At 35.4% G+C, this 19180-nt stretch overlaps 2 protein-coding genes across 5 annotated transcripts in view; both read right to left on the bottom strand.

Annotated features, from left to right (window-relative positions):
• Window positions 1–19180, bottom strand: part of AdamTS-A (ADAM metallopeptidase with thrombospondin type 1 motif A) — a 358159-nt gene that overhangs the window by 212006 nt on the left and 126973 nt on the right. Inside the window, exon 1 of one of the 4 annotated variants that reach the window (XM_067759431.1) lies at window positions 14400–15249. The exons of the other annotated variants lie outside the window; for them this stretch is intronic. The gene's annotated coding sequence lies outside the window, so the exon portion shown is untranslated. Of the gene's footprint in view, window positions 1–14399; window positions 15250–19180 lie in introns of those variants that run through there. 4 annotated transcript variants of the gene reach the window in all.
• On the bottom strand, window positions 3333–3975 carry LOC137238603 (uncharacterized). Its single transcript, XM_067763772.1, has 2 exons — window positions 3675–3975; window positions 3333–3611 (listed from the first exon to the last, which is right to left on the bottom strand). The coding sequence occupies exons 1-2, from the start codon at window positions 3973–3975 to the stop codon at window positions 3403–3405; spliced, it is 510 nt and encodes a 169-aa protein (XP_067619873.1). The 3' UTR covers window positions 3333–3402.

Genomic DNA, 19180 nt, shown 5'->3' with positions numbered 1-19180 from the left:
GAAATTCACAAGAGTATCGTATTCATGTCAAATTGAGTTGTTTCCATAGTTTCCAATTAAAATTTGGCGAAATATTATTTGCATGTATTCTTATGAAGCAATTCACACTTAGCGGCAGCAGACCTGCGCGGCGGGGCCATGAGCGGCAATGTTGATCAAATAGGCAAAAAAGTGAAACGCCGCGCCGCTACATGTCGCTCCGCTCAATGTGTCCTCAGCTTAAGGCATAGCACAAGAGGCGCATAAGAGACCCTTTCAATTGCCCGTATAAAATATTAAATACAACGAGCCGGGCCCGTGCGCATCTTGCGCAACAAATATAAGAGTATCTTATCAAATATCAACAAATATCAGCTGTTCCACTTACATCTTGCGCTGCCATCTAGCGTAGGGTAGCAACTGCCGGTAATGCAGTGCAAATATTCACAATAGTGCCATAGTACAAATAGAATTCTTTGTGTGCTCACAATCGTTTATTTTTAACAAATTATTTTAATAAAATATAGCTAAACAGAAACACTACGACCAAAATTGTCCAAAGCTTGCCTGAATCTCTACAAATCAAACTTTCAAATATGAGCGAAAAAGAGACCTGCACATAAAAACAGCAATTAGAAATAAAATATATGATTCTGTATAAAAAAACATTACACAATTGATTTGTTCTATTGATTTATTTAGATTTTTCTTATTCTACAAAAAATGCAGATAAAGCAACAACAAATGCTGTGGGTTTTATGTTCGAACAAATAAACGAAAAATGTCCTCTGGGTAACTAAAAGTAACCTTAAATATATAAGTACATATCTTTCTTAAAAATAAAAGCTAGATATCTGTATTTATTTAGCGAGACATGCTCATATTGCTTTACACAATTTTTTTTGTTATTCATATTTGAGAAAAATTGCAAAGTTTACAAACGGCGATGATTACTAGGACATGTTTCTGAATTTCACTTCTTCATCAGCTAGCCTCTCGGGAGCTGAGTATTGAACTGGAAATCTCCAACATTCATACTTTATACAAGTGTAAAGACAAATGCCTCCTAATTGTGTGGAATAATTATAGGCGCGCTGCAAGAGCTAAGTAACATTGGGGTTTTCTCTAATAAAATAAAGGCTAGATATTTAAAAATAAATTAATACTAGCATCATCTACGGTAATGCGGCAGGCAAATGAGAATAATGATGGACTGGCAGCAGTACAAGACCACAAAGACCTACGTGCGTATGTCGAGAGGTCTATGACCGTGTTTTCTGTAAAAAAAATTCCTGCTTACAAGCAAACTAGTGGCGGATATTTAATAAAGAGGTTTGGTGCGGTTTTTACTATAATAAAAATTAAATAACAATTGAAAAATTCTCAAGCGACTATCTTTACAGAAAATATGTTTAGGTGTGGGACTTAACCGAGGTTTACTGTACAAAGCAATTATTTATAAAGAGAAAGGATTAATGATGAATGGGCGCGTCAATTTCTTAAAATACCTTTTCGAAAATCTTAATTTAGCTTGAAGAAATTTGAAAAAAAAAATGACTGAGGTGCTAAATCATTCATCAGTCATCCCATTCAATTCTGACGTCCTAGTGCAAATGTCTGTCATCTTATGTATGTAGCAAAATCTTTAAAATCTATTTTGTCAGCATCACAAAAATTCGATAGAAATAATGAAAATAATAATAAACTTAAAATACTTTCATAATGTAAAGTGAAAATTGGGCATTCGCCAAATGCAACAAGTAAAAAGGGAAATTGTAGAGATTATCTAACTTTTGGACGGCTATAAAAAGTAAACGTGCAAATAATTTAGAATCCATAATCTTTTAGAATGTACAAGCATAAATTCAGCCAACTAAAATATGTTTAAATATTTGCGCCCAATGTAAATTGTCTGCTTAGCTGAAATGATCAACAGTTTGTGGGAGGTTTTACCAGACATATTTTACTATGAAAAGCATCTGTGCCCACGTTATTTTGTGTGGATTTATATTTATTGTGACAGTGATACGATAATCTCTTTCAGGCACATACCTGAGCCCAACATAGTGGGAGACATGTGAATGATTCGTGTCTAAGTATAATCGTATGTGCCATTCAGGATAAAGGTAATATCTATCTTTCATCAACATTTCCCGTAAACTATTGAATAAGTTTGTTGCAGAACAACAAGAACTAAACTTTTGTTTAAATATTTTGCTTTTGCCTTTGTGAGCTTGAATTTCGAAGTCAGCCAGTCTATAGAATGCTGTTTGTGATTCAACTCACTCATTTCTAGTCTGTGAAAATCCCAAATTCAACTTCCCTGTTGCGATAAATCCATCTCATACATCAATACGAAGTTTAGTGTGTTGAACCTAAGAAGGGAAAGCGATCATTAGGTTTCCGGAATGCTTTCAAGAAGCCGTTATATTGCCAGTGTGATGGAAATAAATACGCATGAGATACAATTATTTTCGGGCAAACGAGGTAACCGAGAGTATAAAAAGCAGCGCAAGCTGAGGAATCGGTAATCAGTTGGATTTAAACACGCTATTAGTGAGGTATAGTTGTTATTTTGAAGTACTACTCCTAAAGTAGTCTAAAACAACACCATTTTTCAAAACTGAATATTGGAGTTATTTATTCGAAAGTTCAGCGATTTTAACGTTAGCAGAATCAGGATCACCCCAAAATTCGTTACAATACGTGTTATGTGTATAGCAGCTAGCCAGTATATTAGTGAAACGCCGTTCTTAATGAGTGTATGCTTTAAGGCTACGCGCCATTCGTTGGCAGGTAGAAGTCAGTGATTGTAGTATGTTTGTCTTCTGAGGTTGGTTTCGTGATTTTCTTGACCTTTTTTGTGTGTTATTTTGAAGGGTTCGACTAGCACGTCTGACGGGGTTGCAAAATTCAACTATGGTGGGCTGGATTTCAATCCCCTATAGCTAGGCCTATAGCTCGCCTTCAAAAACATTAGTTTTCCAGACGTACGCCAATATATTTACACATAGAAATTCATGGTTTCTTGGTGCGCACGCCATAAGGACTATTGAAACGTTCCGAATTCGTGAAACTACAACACAGCTCTTAAAGTATTCAGTTTATTCAGTACCAAATAAAATTGAAGTGAGACGCATTTTTTTCACTCCACAACGATGCATTTTGATATTTTATTAAAAAATGAAGACAGGCATATTTTTGAAAAGCTACAGCAGATTATAATTACTTCGCAGTAGGCTAAAAGCCTTCTTCAATGTTGTAGTTGTTGTAGCAATGTTCTTCATGGTAGTAAATTGTGACCACTGTTCCTGTAATTTTTACATCTCTACTAGTACTACAGCATTTTGTTTGAAAAATAAATATAAATTTATATAATATCCTAAAATAACTAAATAATCTAATTCAGAAAGTATAAATAATTTAACAATAAGGTCTAATAAAGTTTCGAGCGCGCAGATACATTTCAAAATCGTAGCGATAATAACGAGTATCACTATCGGTGGCTTCGTGCACTTGAGGATGATGTTCGGGAATAATATTTTTAACAACTGCTCTAAAACCATTCTTATAATCTGATGTGTATTCGACAAGACGTGTAGAGCCATCAGTTTCTTTCAAAGAATATGCGCCTGCATAAATTTAATCAATAATTAAAGTTAGAGAATAGATAATTATTAACTTGATTAACACACCCTTGACTTTATCACCATCACGAGTCTCCCATTGGTGTTTATGATCGCCGCCATGCGGATCCCTTACACCATATTCGAATTCGTATTTGGGATGATTATGTGGCTGAGGCCATTTTTGATGATGATGCTGATTATGTTGATGATTATTAAGAAGATGATGATGTTGATGATGATGACGCAGCCCATCAAGATATTGCTTCCATATTGTGTAGCTTGTGGGTCGATCGTAGGGACCATGTCCTGCTGTTTCAATCGTGTATACTACAACAACAACGCCTGTGATGAATGAAAGCATTTGCATTTTGTGTTAATTTGGTGCACGCAATTTTCTACAACTCGTCTGAAGGTATGTCTCGTACTAATAACAATCAACTGACTACAACTGCTTTTTATGATAAATTTTTTTTATCAGCTGTTTTATTTTCTTATGCAATCTATATAGATTTGTAGATAACTGCTTTTTGGTGAAAATACTTTTTTCTAATATTTTGCCACCTTTCACATACAAACATATGTGCAGGTGTATGTGTGTAAACTTTTAAAAATAAGTTAATAATTGCTAGCAAATTCGTGAAACTTAATTATTACTATTGAACACATATTATTTTTGTTATAGTGTTTCAAGTTAAACTTAAGGCTGCTGTCATTGATTATTGGGTGCAAAATTTTGCTTTGCAGATTTTGGCTAAAACAATAAGCAGTCACATTTGTGGCAAACGAACTTTGTGCATGAATTATATAACTTAGCTCAGTGCATAATTTTCGTTCAAATCAAATTTCATTTTGTTTCATATTTATGCGCTTTCTTTTCTTTCAGGGCCGCCACCGTGGTGTGGGCATAGCGTGCCCGCTGGTTCTAGGTTCAAGGCTCGGAAAAATCACCATAAAAACATGCAGAATAAACATAACGGGATCCGCAAAAACTACCCCGAAAGCAGCATTACATGCCCTTCTACACATCCCGCCTGCAGACCTAGTCTTAAGGCCTTAGGGCAGTTCGAATGCAGAGCGTATGACCATATAACATCGGGCGATCAGACTACATGGTCGACTGCCTGAGTTTCGAAAGAGATATTCGGGTCACAATTGAGTCGGAGGGTTGGTGACAGTGTGCAAAAATGGCCTTACATACTATACATTTGTATACCGATGGATCCAAATTAACGGAAGGGGCCGGGTCTGTTGTTTACTGTGTCGATCCAGAAATAAGTAGAGCCTACAGGCTGCCACATTCTGGAAAAAGTGTGTTTAATTTGCACTCGCGTCAATATATATATTGATAGTAAAGTTGCGATTAAGGTAATAATCTCACACAGTACTTCATCAAGAAGTATCCTGGAATGCAAAGAAGCACTTGGAAAACTTGGCTCAGGCCATACATCTATACTGGGCTGCTGGTCATAGAGGGTTAGAAAGTAATTAAAAGGCCAATGAGTTGGAATAGGAGGGTGCAGCACTTGTTAAAATGACAGTAGACGTCCCAATCCGTTTGGGAGTAACCGAAAGGAGACAGGAGTTGCATATGATCCATCAAGCAGGAAAGGCGTGGACAGAAGCGCAGGGCTGCAAAATTTCTAAGATAATGTGCAAATCCTACGATATTAGACTCAAAAAGTGGCTCAAGATGGGAATACTAACTGGGCATTTCCTTCTGGCATCACAGTTAGCTAGGACTATTCAGTAACAGCAGATATAGAAAGTGCGAGTTACAGGAAGAAACGGTTGAGCGCGTTCTGTGTTCGTGTCCTGCGCTCGCCAGGTCAAGGCTCCAGCTATTAGAGATGGCTCAGTTGCCAGATATCTAGGCAGCAATTAAGCTAAAAAACGTCTGGTTTTTGCAATGGTAATCATACACTCCTTCCCAAACGTAATAAATAGAAATCCTTTTTTCTTCCTTACTTTCACGACGGAGCTATCCGTACAATTAGACAGAAATTTACAGGAGGGTTGCGAGTATAGCAAGTGGTATCATTGAAAAAGTCATGGAATGAAACTCAGTCCTATAGCTCGTGATAATCAACTATTCAAATAATCGATTTTCGATTAGCAAAAGTTGTTTAGTGAAACAATTGATTATTACTAAACGACTACTTGTTTGCTGGTGCTTGGCCTGACTATTTCAACCGTTTTTTTTTTTTTAATTTTCTAATGAGTTCTGCAAAGATAGACGACGTTGCGGAGGTATTGTAAGCCATCTACCGCTCACACATTTTGCACTTTGGTTCTTTGGAATACTTGGACTAGACAAGAAATTTCATACCCAGCTACGTTCTTGAGAAGTCGGGAAAACTTTTTGAAAAAACCGATTTTTTTTTTGGGTAGCCACTTTAATTTTAATCGGTGGTAGCCGATCCTACTTAGATAAGTCAGCCGGAAAAATCGGTAGTCTCAACCGAAGGGCGCTCGAATCTTTTGAAAACCTTTGCATCGACTGCAAAAACAGTTGAAGATGTTGTGATATTATTTATTATTATTATTATTTAGAAAAGATCGTTTCATTTCTTTTCAAAATAGAACTGCCATAGACAAGAAACAAAAAATCGGTTGATTACCACTTTCTATATAAAAATGAAAAATACACATGTAGAACACACAAACAAATTCGAAATCTGCAGACTCTACCACTTCTTTCCATGTATTGTGCAATTAAAAAATGTATATTGTTCATAAAAATACTTTTACACAGCAATTTTAGATAATAATAAATGTAGTCAGGACGATCGACTTACCTACATACATGTTTCCCGAAATATTTTCATAGCCACCTCAAAGTTTGAGCATTTATAGATCCATACTACATGGCTGTCACCCGATTGAAAAATACGGCACAGAGTATAGAAAAGATTCTAAATATTTTATTCGATGAAAGGCGGAAGATATCAAACCCTGGTCTTATTTATGCCAGAACGAAAAGGGCGTTCTGTGCTAAAAAACCAGGCATTCGAGTTTTCAAAATTTTTTGGGGTATGCACTGTTGTAGCCCAATCAACTATTGTCTAACAAATTGCAAGTGCCACTGCTACTTTCGTGCTCGCTATTGTATATATGGAGTTTAAAATGAAAAGTAGCCGTAATTAAATACATAATACCACAAAAAAAGTTTTTCTTAATTTCCTCCTACAAATTCATGCATAACAAGTAAAGAACGCTAAGTTCGGGTGTAACCGAACATTACATACTCAGCTGAGAGCTATGGAGTCAAAATAAGGGAAAATCACAATGTAGGAAAATGAACCTAGGGTAACCTTGGAATGTGTTTTTATGACGTGTGTATCAAATGGAAGGTATTAAGGAGTATTTTAAGAGGGAGTGGGCCATAGTACTATAGGTGGACGCAATTTAAGGATATCGCCATAAATGGTGTTAATACGAACAGTATTCCTGCCAAGATTCCAAGGGCTTTTGGTTTCGCCCAGCAGAGCTTTTTCATTTTCTTCTACTTAATATGGTAGGTGTCACACCCATTTTGCAAAGTTTTTTTCTAAAGTTATATTTTGCGTCAATAAACCAACCCAATTACCATGTTTCATCCCTTTTTTCGTATTTGGTGTAGAATTATGGAATTTTTTTTCATTTTTCGTATCTTTCGATATCGAAAAAGTGGGCGTGGTCATAGTCGGATTTCGTCCATTTTATACACCAATACAAAGTGAGTTCGGATAATTACGTGAACTGAGTTTAGTAAAGATATATCGATTTTTGTTCAAGTTATCGTGTTAACGGCCGAGCGGAAGGACAGACGGTCGACTGTGTATAAAAACTGGGCGTGGCTTTAACCAATTTCGCCGTTTTTCACAGAAAACAGTTATCGTCTTAGAATCTAAGCCCCTACCAAATTTCACAGGGATTTGTTCGACTTATGGCATTAAAAGTATCCTAGACAAATTAAATGAAAAAGGTCGAACCACGCCCATTTTGAAATTTTCTTTTATATTTGTATTTTATTGCACCATATCATTACTGGAGTCGAATGTTGACGTAATTTACTTATATACTGTAAAGATATTAAATTTTTGTGGTAAAATTTTACTTAAAAAAAAAATTTTTTTTTAAAGTGGGCGTGGTCGTTCTCCGATTTTGCTAATTTTTACTAAGCATACATATAGTAATAGGAGTAACGTTCCCGCCAAATTTCATCACGATAGCTTCAACGACTGCCAAATTACATCTTGCAAAACTTTTAAATTACCTTCTTTTAAAAGTGGGCGGTGCCACGCCCATTGTCCAAAATTTTACTAATTTTCTATTCTGCGTCATAAGGTCAACGCACTTACCAAGTTACATCGCTTTATCCGTCTTTGGTAATGAATTATCGCACTTTTTCGGTTTTTCGATATCGAAAAAGTGGGCGTGGTTATAGTCCGATATCGTTCATTTTAAATAGCAATCTGAGATGAGTCACCTGGAACATACATACCAAATTTCATCAAGATACCTCAAAATTTACTCAAGTTATCGTGTTAACGGACAGACGGACGGACGGACATGGCTCAAACTAATTTTTTTTCGATACTGATGATTTTGATATATGGAAGTCTATATCTATCTCGATTCCTTTATACCTGTACATACAACCGTTATCCAATCAAAGTTAATATACTCTATGTGCAAAGCACGCTGAGTATAAAAACATACATAGATGCGCATTAGTCATATGTATGTACATATGTCTATATGTTATAATAAATGTGTCACTTTTATTCTAGTTTCTATCAAAAAATCGCCAACTATTCACAAATAGAATTTTAATTAAATTTATGACCAATAAATTTAGAATTTTTTTTAGCTTTCATATCACGCAGGTGAGAAATACATTTTATACGTATTCACTAAAATTATAATAAAAAATTACTTGATTATTTAATTTCGTTTTTTTTCAGCGCCACGTAAATGCTGATTATTTTTCTTTTAAAGTTTTTGACATTTTATTGTAATAAATTTGTACCTCTAAGCCATGGATATAATTTATTTATGTTATTTATTTAAAAAAAAAAGTTAAAAATTTTGCACACGGCTATGATACTAGCCATGTTTCTGAATTTCGTTCACTTCTTCATCGGTTAGCTTTTTGGTGCTGAGCTTTAAACTCGAGCTCAACTGCATTCATACCGGTGCTAAGATAAATGCCTCGAGGTTGAGGAGCGCTCCCTTCAATGCTCGATGGAGTACTTCATTCAATGCTCGGAGGTGTGCTTTCCACAATGCTCCATGGACTAATTCATTCAATACTCCAGGGAGTGCTCTCTTCAATCTCCATGGAGGTCTCTGTTGACAAATTTAGCGATTACTACTCTCCCTGCTAGGATGACTTCTTTTTTTACTGAGTCTATCCACTCAGCTATTTGAATCGATTTATGTTTGCCTGAATCTGGCCCGAATCGTGTTTTCCGTGATCGAATCGGCAATCGTACGAGAAAAGTTTACGTTACTGATCAAATAAGAGACAATATTGATATTGCGAGATACGTTCACAATTGTATAGCATTTTTTTACAAAATGTAATGGATTTTAAATAAAATGTAATAGAAACTTAATGCCTACATAAGATTAGGCCCACGGCACGGAGCCTATTATTTATTTAATTCTTGTTCATTTCACCGTCTAAACTCTGAAAAGAAGCCATTTCTTTGGTTAAGGATTTTGTGATTAGTTTTTGGCGATGCTATGAACTATGCAGAAGCCATGGTGCTAAATGTCTAGGCGCAAGTTCGTGGTAAAGTAAGCAGCTGATTTTGCTCACCTTGAAAATCTTATTTCCAAGGCTTCAAATACCATCGGCTTTTTAATATTTCCGGATTAGAAAAGGTGGACAGGGCGGAGTACTACTCTATGGTGGGTTTCTTAATTTGTTTCATAATTTATTTGGGTTTTAATGGGATCTATCCTGGTGGTGCATACGCCATGCTAACACCCAGCAATCCAAAAGTTTGCGATAAGAAAAACGATGTGAATCCATTTTTCAAGCCGGTTTTTTTGACAGGATTTAGCTTTGTTAAATTCTGTGGAGCTAATGGCAACAGCGGTTCATCGTTATTTGGAGTTTGTGCGCCTATTTGATGATTGGCCTTGCTTGATGATACAAAATTTCAAAAGTGTGTAATTTTGCTTAACGAGTTTTTGAGTACGCTCACTGAAATCGTAGCACCAATATAAGAGACTTGTTATACGTTTACGTATAACACGATACCAAATAAAGCAATTTTTCGAAACGAGTATCTCGATCACGGAAGACACGATATGGGCCCTAAATCTTTTCGGTTTTAAATATACAAGATGATGAAACCAAATTTGTTTTAAGATTTAAATTTGAATACGCGAAGGGGTTTTAAGCTCAAGCCAGAAAAATCACACTAGTAATTACAAAAAATAAAATAAAAATTTGGTTTACAAGTTGCCATTAATATTACAGTGTCATATTTTCCAGCATGTACCAAAAGTTATTTTATATTCTTTGCTGAAATAATTCGCGCCATCCATTCAAAGGCATATTGCCGAAAGAAGTAAGTTCAAGTACATTCTATAACAAAAGTACATTTTTTTTTTAGAAACAAACTAAATAAATATTCTATTACCAAATTCAAATACCAAATAAATTGCATAAATCTCATACCATAACGACTGGCCGTGTTCAATAAATAAAACAAGATGCAGAGCAAAACTTTGCATTCAAATTTATTTCTATTATTAGTTCAATATTCAATTTCGTTATAAATCTGAAAGAAAACTGCAAAAAAAATATATATTTCCTAAATGCACTTAAATAAAATTCTGGCCATTTATTTATATTTTTTGCTGGTGTGCATAATTATTTGAATTAAAATAATTTTATAACTCAAACTTCAATAGCAAAAGCAAAAATTTGTATTCTTAGCTCTTATACGATTAAATTTGGCTTTTTGGAGTGGGCGAGTAGTAGAAAGTGCATTCGATGAACTTTTCTTCTTTGCCAGCATAGTAATTCTTAAAAAAATAATTTGGCTGCACTCCTCACCAAATTATGAAAAAATTTTGAAGGTGTTCTTTGTAATTTGTTTATTATTTAATTAAATAACAATCACACTTTTCAGAACTTCTTACGTTTTAGTATTTTCTGCAGCTCAAATAAACATTTTCGAAGGAAACTTAATCTTGCCATTAAATTTTGAAATCACTGCAAAAGGTAATATTTTTAAAAGCTTTTTTCATAAACATAAAATTAACTATCATAAGTAAACAATCGAGCAGCCACGTGGACAGGTTTTTTATTTATAAAAAAAAACTTCGTATAAAAAATTCCAAAAAAAAAGTTGGTGCAATATTAAAACAAAAAAATAAATGTAAGGCGCGTTAACCTCCGAAGAGATCTAAGGCCGAGCTTCTCTTCCAATTTGCGTCGTGCTCGTATTTATTTTCCCCACAAATTGGCCGGACGGAACCTACATGTTTTATGCCGACTCCGAACGGCATCTGCAAGGCAGATGAGTTTTCAATGAGAGCTTTTCATGGCAGAAATACACCCGGAGCGCTTGCCAAACACTGCCGAGGGGCGACCCCGCTTAAAAAAAATTTCTTCTAAATGCTGCAATATTGGAAAACTATTGAATATACTCGTAAAACTTGCAGATAAAACGTTTTCAGAAAGCTATTAAATCACCATAAAATTGTGCAAACAGATGTACATACATACATATATACTGGAGAGAACACAGAAGCGCATACACACATGCATATGTACATAATAAGAAGATATGCAGTTATATGGGCAAGTCCACCAAACCTCTACCTTTCTGTTCCTCGGATGTTACTTTGGACAGAGGAACTTAAAGCATTAACATACATATTGTGACGAATATTAGCAACACTAAGGGATACTATCATATCTACGCCAATACTAAGCAGTGACTTGTATGCACATCAATAAATCAATCCTTATGTCTATACATATGTCCATACAAGCAGCGGAGAGCAACGCACAAACACGTGCATATATCTGAGATACTCCCAAAAGTAGGCAATAATTTCTGCAAGTATCTCTAATATATACACGCGCATATGAGAAGCTATAAACTTAGTTATAGCTGGTAAATAACTAGTAAATTCTAGAAATAGAAGCGCCTAGAAATATGTCAGTGAGGAAATCAAACAGTATAAATGTAGCAACAGTAGAGGCATGACAAGTCAGTTTGATTTAAACAAGCTATCCGTTGCGAAGTATAAGTGTTATTGTGAATTACTTTAATAAAGGCCATTTTGCATTATTGAATAGTGGAGTTATTTATTCAACAGTTTAGTGATTCGAACGTTAGTAGAAGGTTGCAAATAAGAGGAATTGCACTAAATTCGTTACAATATGCAGTTTACGTATGTGCATTTAGTTTGTACTATTGTCCTATAGGAACTAATAATTTTTAGTACGATAAAAAAAATATTGATAAAAACTTTTTCCCTAAGACTTATTGGCGTCTGCGACATAACCTTTTTAGTCAAATTATGGTATTGATATGCAAGCGATTTGCCATTTATATTCTAATTCCAATGTTTTCTTTAATTTCTTCTGCTTTGTAGTCACTTTGAAGGATGTAATGAAAGTTGTTACCAATATAAATTCTGATGCTCTGGTACATTCACTACTACTTATTTTCAACAAATCGCTTGAGCGTAAAAGTTTACCTCTATTACCCATATTCACAAAAGCGATATTGAAGCAAATTTGGCTAACTATCGGCCAATTGCTAAATTGCGAACAACCTCCAAGTTATTTGAATACATCGACACACAAAAAATGAATTTTTTACTTAAGCACTTAAGCATCGGTTTCAAATTGGATTAAATCCTATCTTTCGCTACGAACATGTGTAGTTGTTGTTGATGATTGTGCATCCGTTGCTTTCAGTGCCTTCTCAGGACTGACTAAAGGCGGCATCCTGGGACCCATCTGATACCCGGAAGGTCCATATCCCGGTAAATGCAAAGACTGAAATCACTGCCATAGAGAAAAGGAATGGATGGTTGAACGAACGGCGTGGTCGTGCCATTGGATTTGAGCTATGGGAGAAATTTGACCCAAATACAGTAGTCATTATTGACATGAAATAATCGATTTTACGTAAATACCGGCCGTCATCGGCCTATCCTTACCATGCACCAATGCACACGTCTGACCAGCGCCCAAGGCGCGCTTATCTTGATCCCAATTGATGATGTGAGTAGACACACCAATATCAACTGCACGTTGGAGGTCTGTCTAACACCTCTTTCAATTTATGGGGCATGGCACCCGGTTGCAATACAACTCCACATTCGAGCTAACCAATTCTTACTGCAATCCCAGATCAACCACAGCCACCATGATGCTCCCGAAGGTACTACAGCAAGTGAGCATAAACGCAGCTATCTGCTCCCCGTGGTACCATATTTAGAGTCTTTGTCGGACTTGCCTAGCCAAAGCTGCTACCCGTTTAGTATACACAATCACACAAAGCATGCAACCAATCTTCGGACACAAACCCAATCCACTCGTTTCACGCAAGGTCCTTTGATGCAAAACTGCGTAAAAAGAACAATGATTTGTAAGCAGAAATCCAAAACTCAGATTAAATCTTAAGTATGGATTTTCTTTTACAAAGAAAACATGGTTGATGAATATAAACACTACCCTTAGAACTGTTTTCCAAAGGGATTTGCACTTATTAGTAATGACATCCTCTAATAACCTCTTATTAAATAAAAATCCCCTCTGCACATCAATGATGGTTATCCATCATCTTGCAACAACCGCTGCTCTATATACCACCATTACTTCAAGGGGATTTGCCCATCAATTCATGCAACATATCCGTCGATACAGTGCAATACACCGGTAAACATGCCAACAACATACACCTTAGTATATTAAGGATACGCCGGAGATCATGCGCAGTAGTAACCGTTCGATACCATTTGGCGGCCCCATAAGTGGCACCATAAATAGCTGTGCAGCGTAGAAAATGCCTTACTCTCCGAATATACATTTCATGATAACTTCTACTCGGATCACAAATGTGCTCACTGAGAGTAACTTGTGACCTAAAGATGTAACTGTGATCCCGAAACCTGATACGATGAAAAAAATGCACCAGAAATTATGCCTAAAAATCTGGCAGATGCTCCTGCATGAATGACGATTGTGGGTTTAAATTATCGCTTCACTTTATTTCATGACGACGTTGGATACTAAAGGTAATTCTTTTCAAGATTCTGTAGATACCGTGCGGAGAAAGTGGGCAATGACAGTCAACCAAAGCACTTACGCACTGCAAGTTTAATTACTCCCTCCGAAGAGTGGGACAGTTGATAGCTAAATTTGTACATAATAACAGCATCAAAATCTGAGTTTAATATAATAATGAAGGGTTGCTAATATTTTTGAAACACAGCTACAACTGAGCCAGTTAAAAATGCGCTTAAAAGGCCTGCAAAAGGGGACAGTTGACGTTTCGTAGTGTCAGCTAAAAGCACTGCGAAGGGATAGAATTAAAACTAGTACCGTCTCTTAATGCGAAAGTTCTGCTCTAGTTCGGCGCGGGTGCTTTCCGCTATAGGGTGTAGTCATAGAACACTTTGTAACCATCCTACTTTTTAAATAAAAATCAAAGAAGACTACGCTTGTGAAGAATAATATCACGGCTATTTTGTTGCAAAATTGTGGTTGCACAGTGTTATTGTGAATTAAAAAAGTGTATCCCTAGTTACCTCTGGCATATTTACCTCAATAAATATTTCTTTGAAAGCCGCTGCTTTAAGAAATCGTGTATGTGTGTTCGTTACACTGAGACGCCAAAAATTTGTTATCAACAAATTCGTTTCGTTGCACAAAAAAGTAATTTTTTAGTTTTTTTTTTTTTTTGTTATTTTTAAATTTTTTTTATATGCAGTTTTCGTAAAAATTTCGTTGCACAATAAAATTAAAATGCTTTCATAATTTTAAAAACTCTCCACTTTCATCACAGCACAATATCTTATGACTCAAATCAATTTCCCGAACGCAGGCACAGACGGTACGCACGACAAAATTCGCTGTGAAATAAGAATATTTGCACTTAAAACAACTTTTTTTTTTTAATTTAAAAGGTTAGCAAATTTTTCGCACGACTACTTATATTAATGGATTTTGCATGCTCATTTCAAGTATTTTTTTTTCGTATGTTTTGACAAAGCACTTTCGTTGAATGCTGTGAACCGCAAGTACCAAATAATACACTGAAAAAAAAATTACTTTTAAAAAAATTTTTTTTTTGTTTGTTGCTTGATTTTCAGACTGCTTTTACTTGAAAAAATAAACTCACTTTAAACGTTTTTATTCTTTACTTTCTAATTTCATTAACAAATTTAATGCTGTTTTGTGCGTTTGTCTATATGTTTTGTTGCGTTAATACTTTGGCAAACCTTTAGTGCACAATTTTTACTTTGCATACAAATTTGGTGAATATTTGGAATTTTTTGTTTCGAAAATGCCGCGGCGCCGCCGAGCCTGAGAGAAAATCGAAATAAGACTGAAAATTTGCAGATTTGCAACGTGTGTGGTGAGTGCGAGTTTTTGGCCGGCTACTTTGGCGTTCCCGCTGCACAGCTGCGCCACTTTCCGAGATCAACCAATTGCCAGCGTCTAACCCCAGCAAAGAGTATTAGCCAAATTATTTTAGTTTATGCTCGTTTGAAGGCGCGACGTTGGCGGCAGCGGTGCGAATGATTGAACGATTTGCACGTAACATCTGAAGCCTTTGCAAGACTTAGGAGAAAAATTGCTTACTTATGTTTGTATATATATATTGATATTTAAAATATATATATTTGTATATAAATAAATAGATATAAATGTGCATGTATACATAGCATATACTTGTATATATGTACATATGTACATATGTATCTATATTTATGGAGTCTGCAACACATAAACACACATACTTAATACACACCCAAGGAGCTCACTGACCGTCCAACCGCCGGCACGTTCGTGCAATTGTAAACAAACGTGCTGCCTGCCGCCCGCCATGAAGTAGCAACAGGCAGCGCGAAAAGCCGCTCGTCAGGGCGTATACGCGATTTATACACTAAACTTTCATACATACAAACATACAAGCGCACGCTTAACATACATTCATAGAAACAGATACACACACCGCTCATAGAATTGATTTCACGCTAGTTTATATTTTTGGCAATTTGTGAGGTTTATTTTTATTTATCCACCAACAACAACACGCGCATTATGAAATTTGTGAAACTAAAATAGCAACAAAAAATGTACATATGTATGTATGTATGTATACGTTTTGTATTTGTATACAATCAGCGAAATTAAAAATTTAATATTTTGAAATTGTTAGAAAATTTTTTGTATATGAAAATTAGATGATAAGTGCGGCGCGTGTATGCGGAATATGCAAATTTGCTCATAAAAAATGTGTGCAAAAATAAAAAACCAATTGACTTTGTAAATTGTAGAATTTGAATAAATAAATAAACATAAAGTGTTCGTGCAATTAAACGAATAACAAATTTACAAAAAAAAACAAAAAAAAAATAGCTGAAAAAACTTAAATAAACATATCGTTAGCTTAATGTGAAAATGTGCTAAGTCAACTTTTACGAATTTTACAGGAGACGAAAAAAATGAATAACTTTTGAAATAACCTTCTTCATCAGCTAGCTTTTCGGGAGCTGAGCGTTGAACTCGAGTCTCCAACATTCATATCAGTGCAAGCCTTTTAGCTGCTACGCCATATGAATGTTCCGTTGTTCGCTGTACAATTGGTCTCTAAGAGTTGCCTTTTTTGTTTATATTCCTTTTGATCACCATGTAGGCACATACACTCTGTATGTAGTTTATTCCTAATGGTGTGGATATGATTTTTAGGCGTGCTTTTGAAAGCTTAGTAACATTTGTTAGGATATTTACAGTATTTGTTTTTAATACTTCCGCTGTTACTATTATATCAATATGATCATATGTATTTAATTAGCGAGCTTTGCTCATATTGCTTTATACAATGGTTTTTGTAATTGATATTAGAGAAAAATTGTAAGTTTACAAACGGCGATGGTTACTAGGACATGTTTCTGAATTTCACTTCTTCATCAGCTAGCTTTTCGGGAGCTGAGCGTTGAACTCGAGTCTCCAACATTCATATCAGTGCAAGCCTTTTAGCTGCTACGCCATATGAATGTTCCGTTGTTCGCTGTACAATTGGTCTCTAAGAGTTGCCTTTTTTGTTTATATTCCTTTTGATCACCATGTAGACACATACACTCTGTATGTAGTTTATTCCTAATGGTGTGGATATGATTTTTAGGCGTGCTTTTGAAAGCTTAGTAACATTTGTTAGGATATTTACAGTATTTGTTTTTAATACTTCCGCTGTAAATACTGTAAATATCCTAACAAATGTTACTAAGCTTTCAAAAGCACGCCTAAAAATCATATCCACACCATTAGGAATAAACTACATACAGAGTGTATGTGCCTACATGGTGATCAAAAGGAATATAAACAAAAAAGGCAACTCTTAGAGACCAATTGTACAGCGAACAACGGAACATTCATATGGCGTAGCAGCTAAAAGGCTTGCACTGATATGAATGTTGGAGACTCGAGTTCAACGCTCAGCTCCCGAAAAGCTAGCTGATGAAGAAGTGAAATTCAGAAACATGTCCTAGTAACCATCGCCGTTTGTAAACTTACAATTTTTCTCTAATATCAATTACAAAAACCATTGTATAAAGCAATATGAGCAAAGCTCGCTAATTAAATACATATGATCATATTGATATAATAGTAACAGCGGAAGTATTAAAAACAAATACTGTAAATATCCTAACAAATGTTACTAAGCTTTCAAAAGCACGCCTAAAAATCATATCCACACCATTAGGAATAAACTACATACAGAGTGTATGTGCCTACATGGTGATCAAAAGGAATATAAACAAAAAAGGCAACTCTTAGAGACCAATTGTACAGCGAACAACGGAACATTCATATGGCGTAGCAGCTAAAAGGCTTGCACTGATATGAATGTTGGAGACTCGAGTTCAACGCTCAGCTCCCGAAAAGCTAGCTGATGAAGAAGTGAAATTCAGAAACATGTCCTAGTAACCATCGCCGTTTGTAAACTTACAATTTTTCTCTAATATCAATTACAAAAACCATTGTATAAAGCAATATGAGCAAAGCTCGCTAATTAAATACATATGATCATATTGATATAATAGTAACAGCGGAAGTATTAAAAACAAATACTGTAAATATCCTAACAAATGTTACTAAGCTTTCAAAAGCACGCCTAAAAACCATATCCACACCATTAGGAATAAACTACATACAGAGTGTATGTGCCTACATGGTGATCAAAAGGAATATAAACAAAAAAGGCAACTCTTAGAGACCAATTGTACAGCGAACAACGGAACATTCATATGGCGTAGCAGCTAAAAGGCTTGCACTGATATGAATGTTGGAGACTCGAGTTCAACGCTCAGCTCCCGAAAAGCTAGCTGATGAAGAAGTGAAATTCAGAAACATGTCCTAGTAACCATCGCCGTTTGTAAACTTACAATTTTTCTCTAATATCAATTACAAAAACCATTGTATAAAGCAATATGAGCAAAGCTCGCTAATTAAATACATATGATCATTTTGAAATAACCTTCTTTTTTCAAAACTGTGAAATAGGATACCTTAATTGCAATGCTTTTGAGTGTAGAAGCATTGAAAAAGATAAATAAGAATCATGTATGCCAACCCATCAGCTATTTTATGACTTAGCACAATTTCCGGACTCATAACAAATTTTTTCTCCTGACTTAGCACTTTTTACTCAATATGTTTTCCCATCACTCCTCACCTTTAATGATTGAAATAAAACACCAAAACTATATATTTCACAAAAAATACTATTTAATTGTCAAACTATTTCTAACGGTTCTGATCTGGACTCTTTTGGCGGATGGTGCGTAGACAATAATTTATATTTATATTCAAACAAATGCTGTGTTGTGTCTTATTCCAAAAAGAAAACTGCCACATACTTTATCTACGAACTAAATACTAAATCTCTTAATCGTTGTCAAGAGAGTAAAGGCTTGAGTGTAATTTTTAACTCCAAACTCTCTTTTTCTAGTACCATTGGCTTCGTTGTTTCAAAATTTGTTGCAATGATTGGGTTCAGTAGACGTAACACCAGTGACTTTAAGGACCCTATGACGTTGAAGGCACTTTATATATCCTTGGTCAGAAGTCGTCTTGAATATTGCTCAATAATATGGAATCCTTTCTATGAATATAACTCCTATAAATTTGAGGGAGTTCAAAATTTTTTTACAAAAATTGCTTTACGTATGCTTCACTGGCCAGACAGCCTCCCATCATATACCAGCAGGTGCAAATTGCTTGGTTTTCAGGCTTTGCATGACAGGGCAACTTGAATCTCACTGATGCTTGCCTATAGTGTAATAAACGTTAGCAGGAATTGCTCTGATTTATCTAA

This window comes from Eurosta solidaginis, chromosome 1 (assembly GCF_040869045.1).
Source record: "Eurosta solidaginis isolate ZX-2024a chromosome 1, ASM4086904v1, whole genome shotgun sequence".
In the NCBI taxonomy this organism is placed as follows: Eukaryota; Metazoa; Arthropoda; class Insecta; order Diptera; family Tephritidae; genus Eurosta; species Eurosta solidaginis.
Note: the sequence above shows the minus strand (reverse complement) of the source record. Positions and strands in the feature narration are given on the sequence as shown.

What these genes read in the sequence shown, in the direction of transcription:
- LOC137238603 (XM_067763772.1), bottom strand. Translation starts at nt 3,975, where the DNA reads ATGCAAATGCTTTCATTCATCACAGGCGTTGTTGTTGTAGTATACACG. An exon ending in TGATGGTGATAAAGTCAAGG is followed by an intron (nt 3,612 to 3,674) that starts GTGTGTTAATCA and finishes AAATTTATGCAG; the next exon opens with GCGCATATTCTTTGAAAGAA.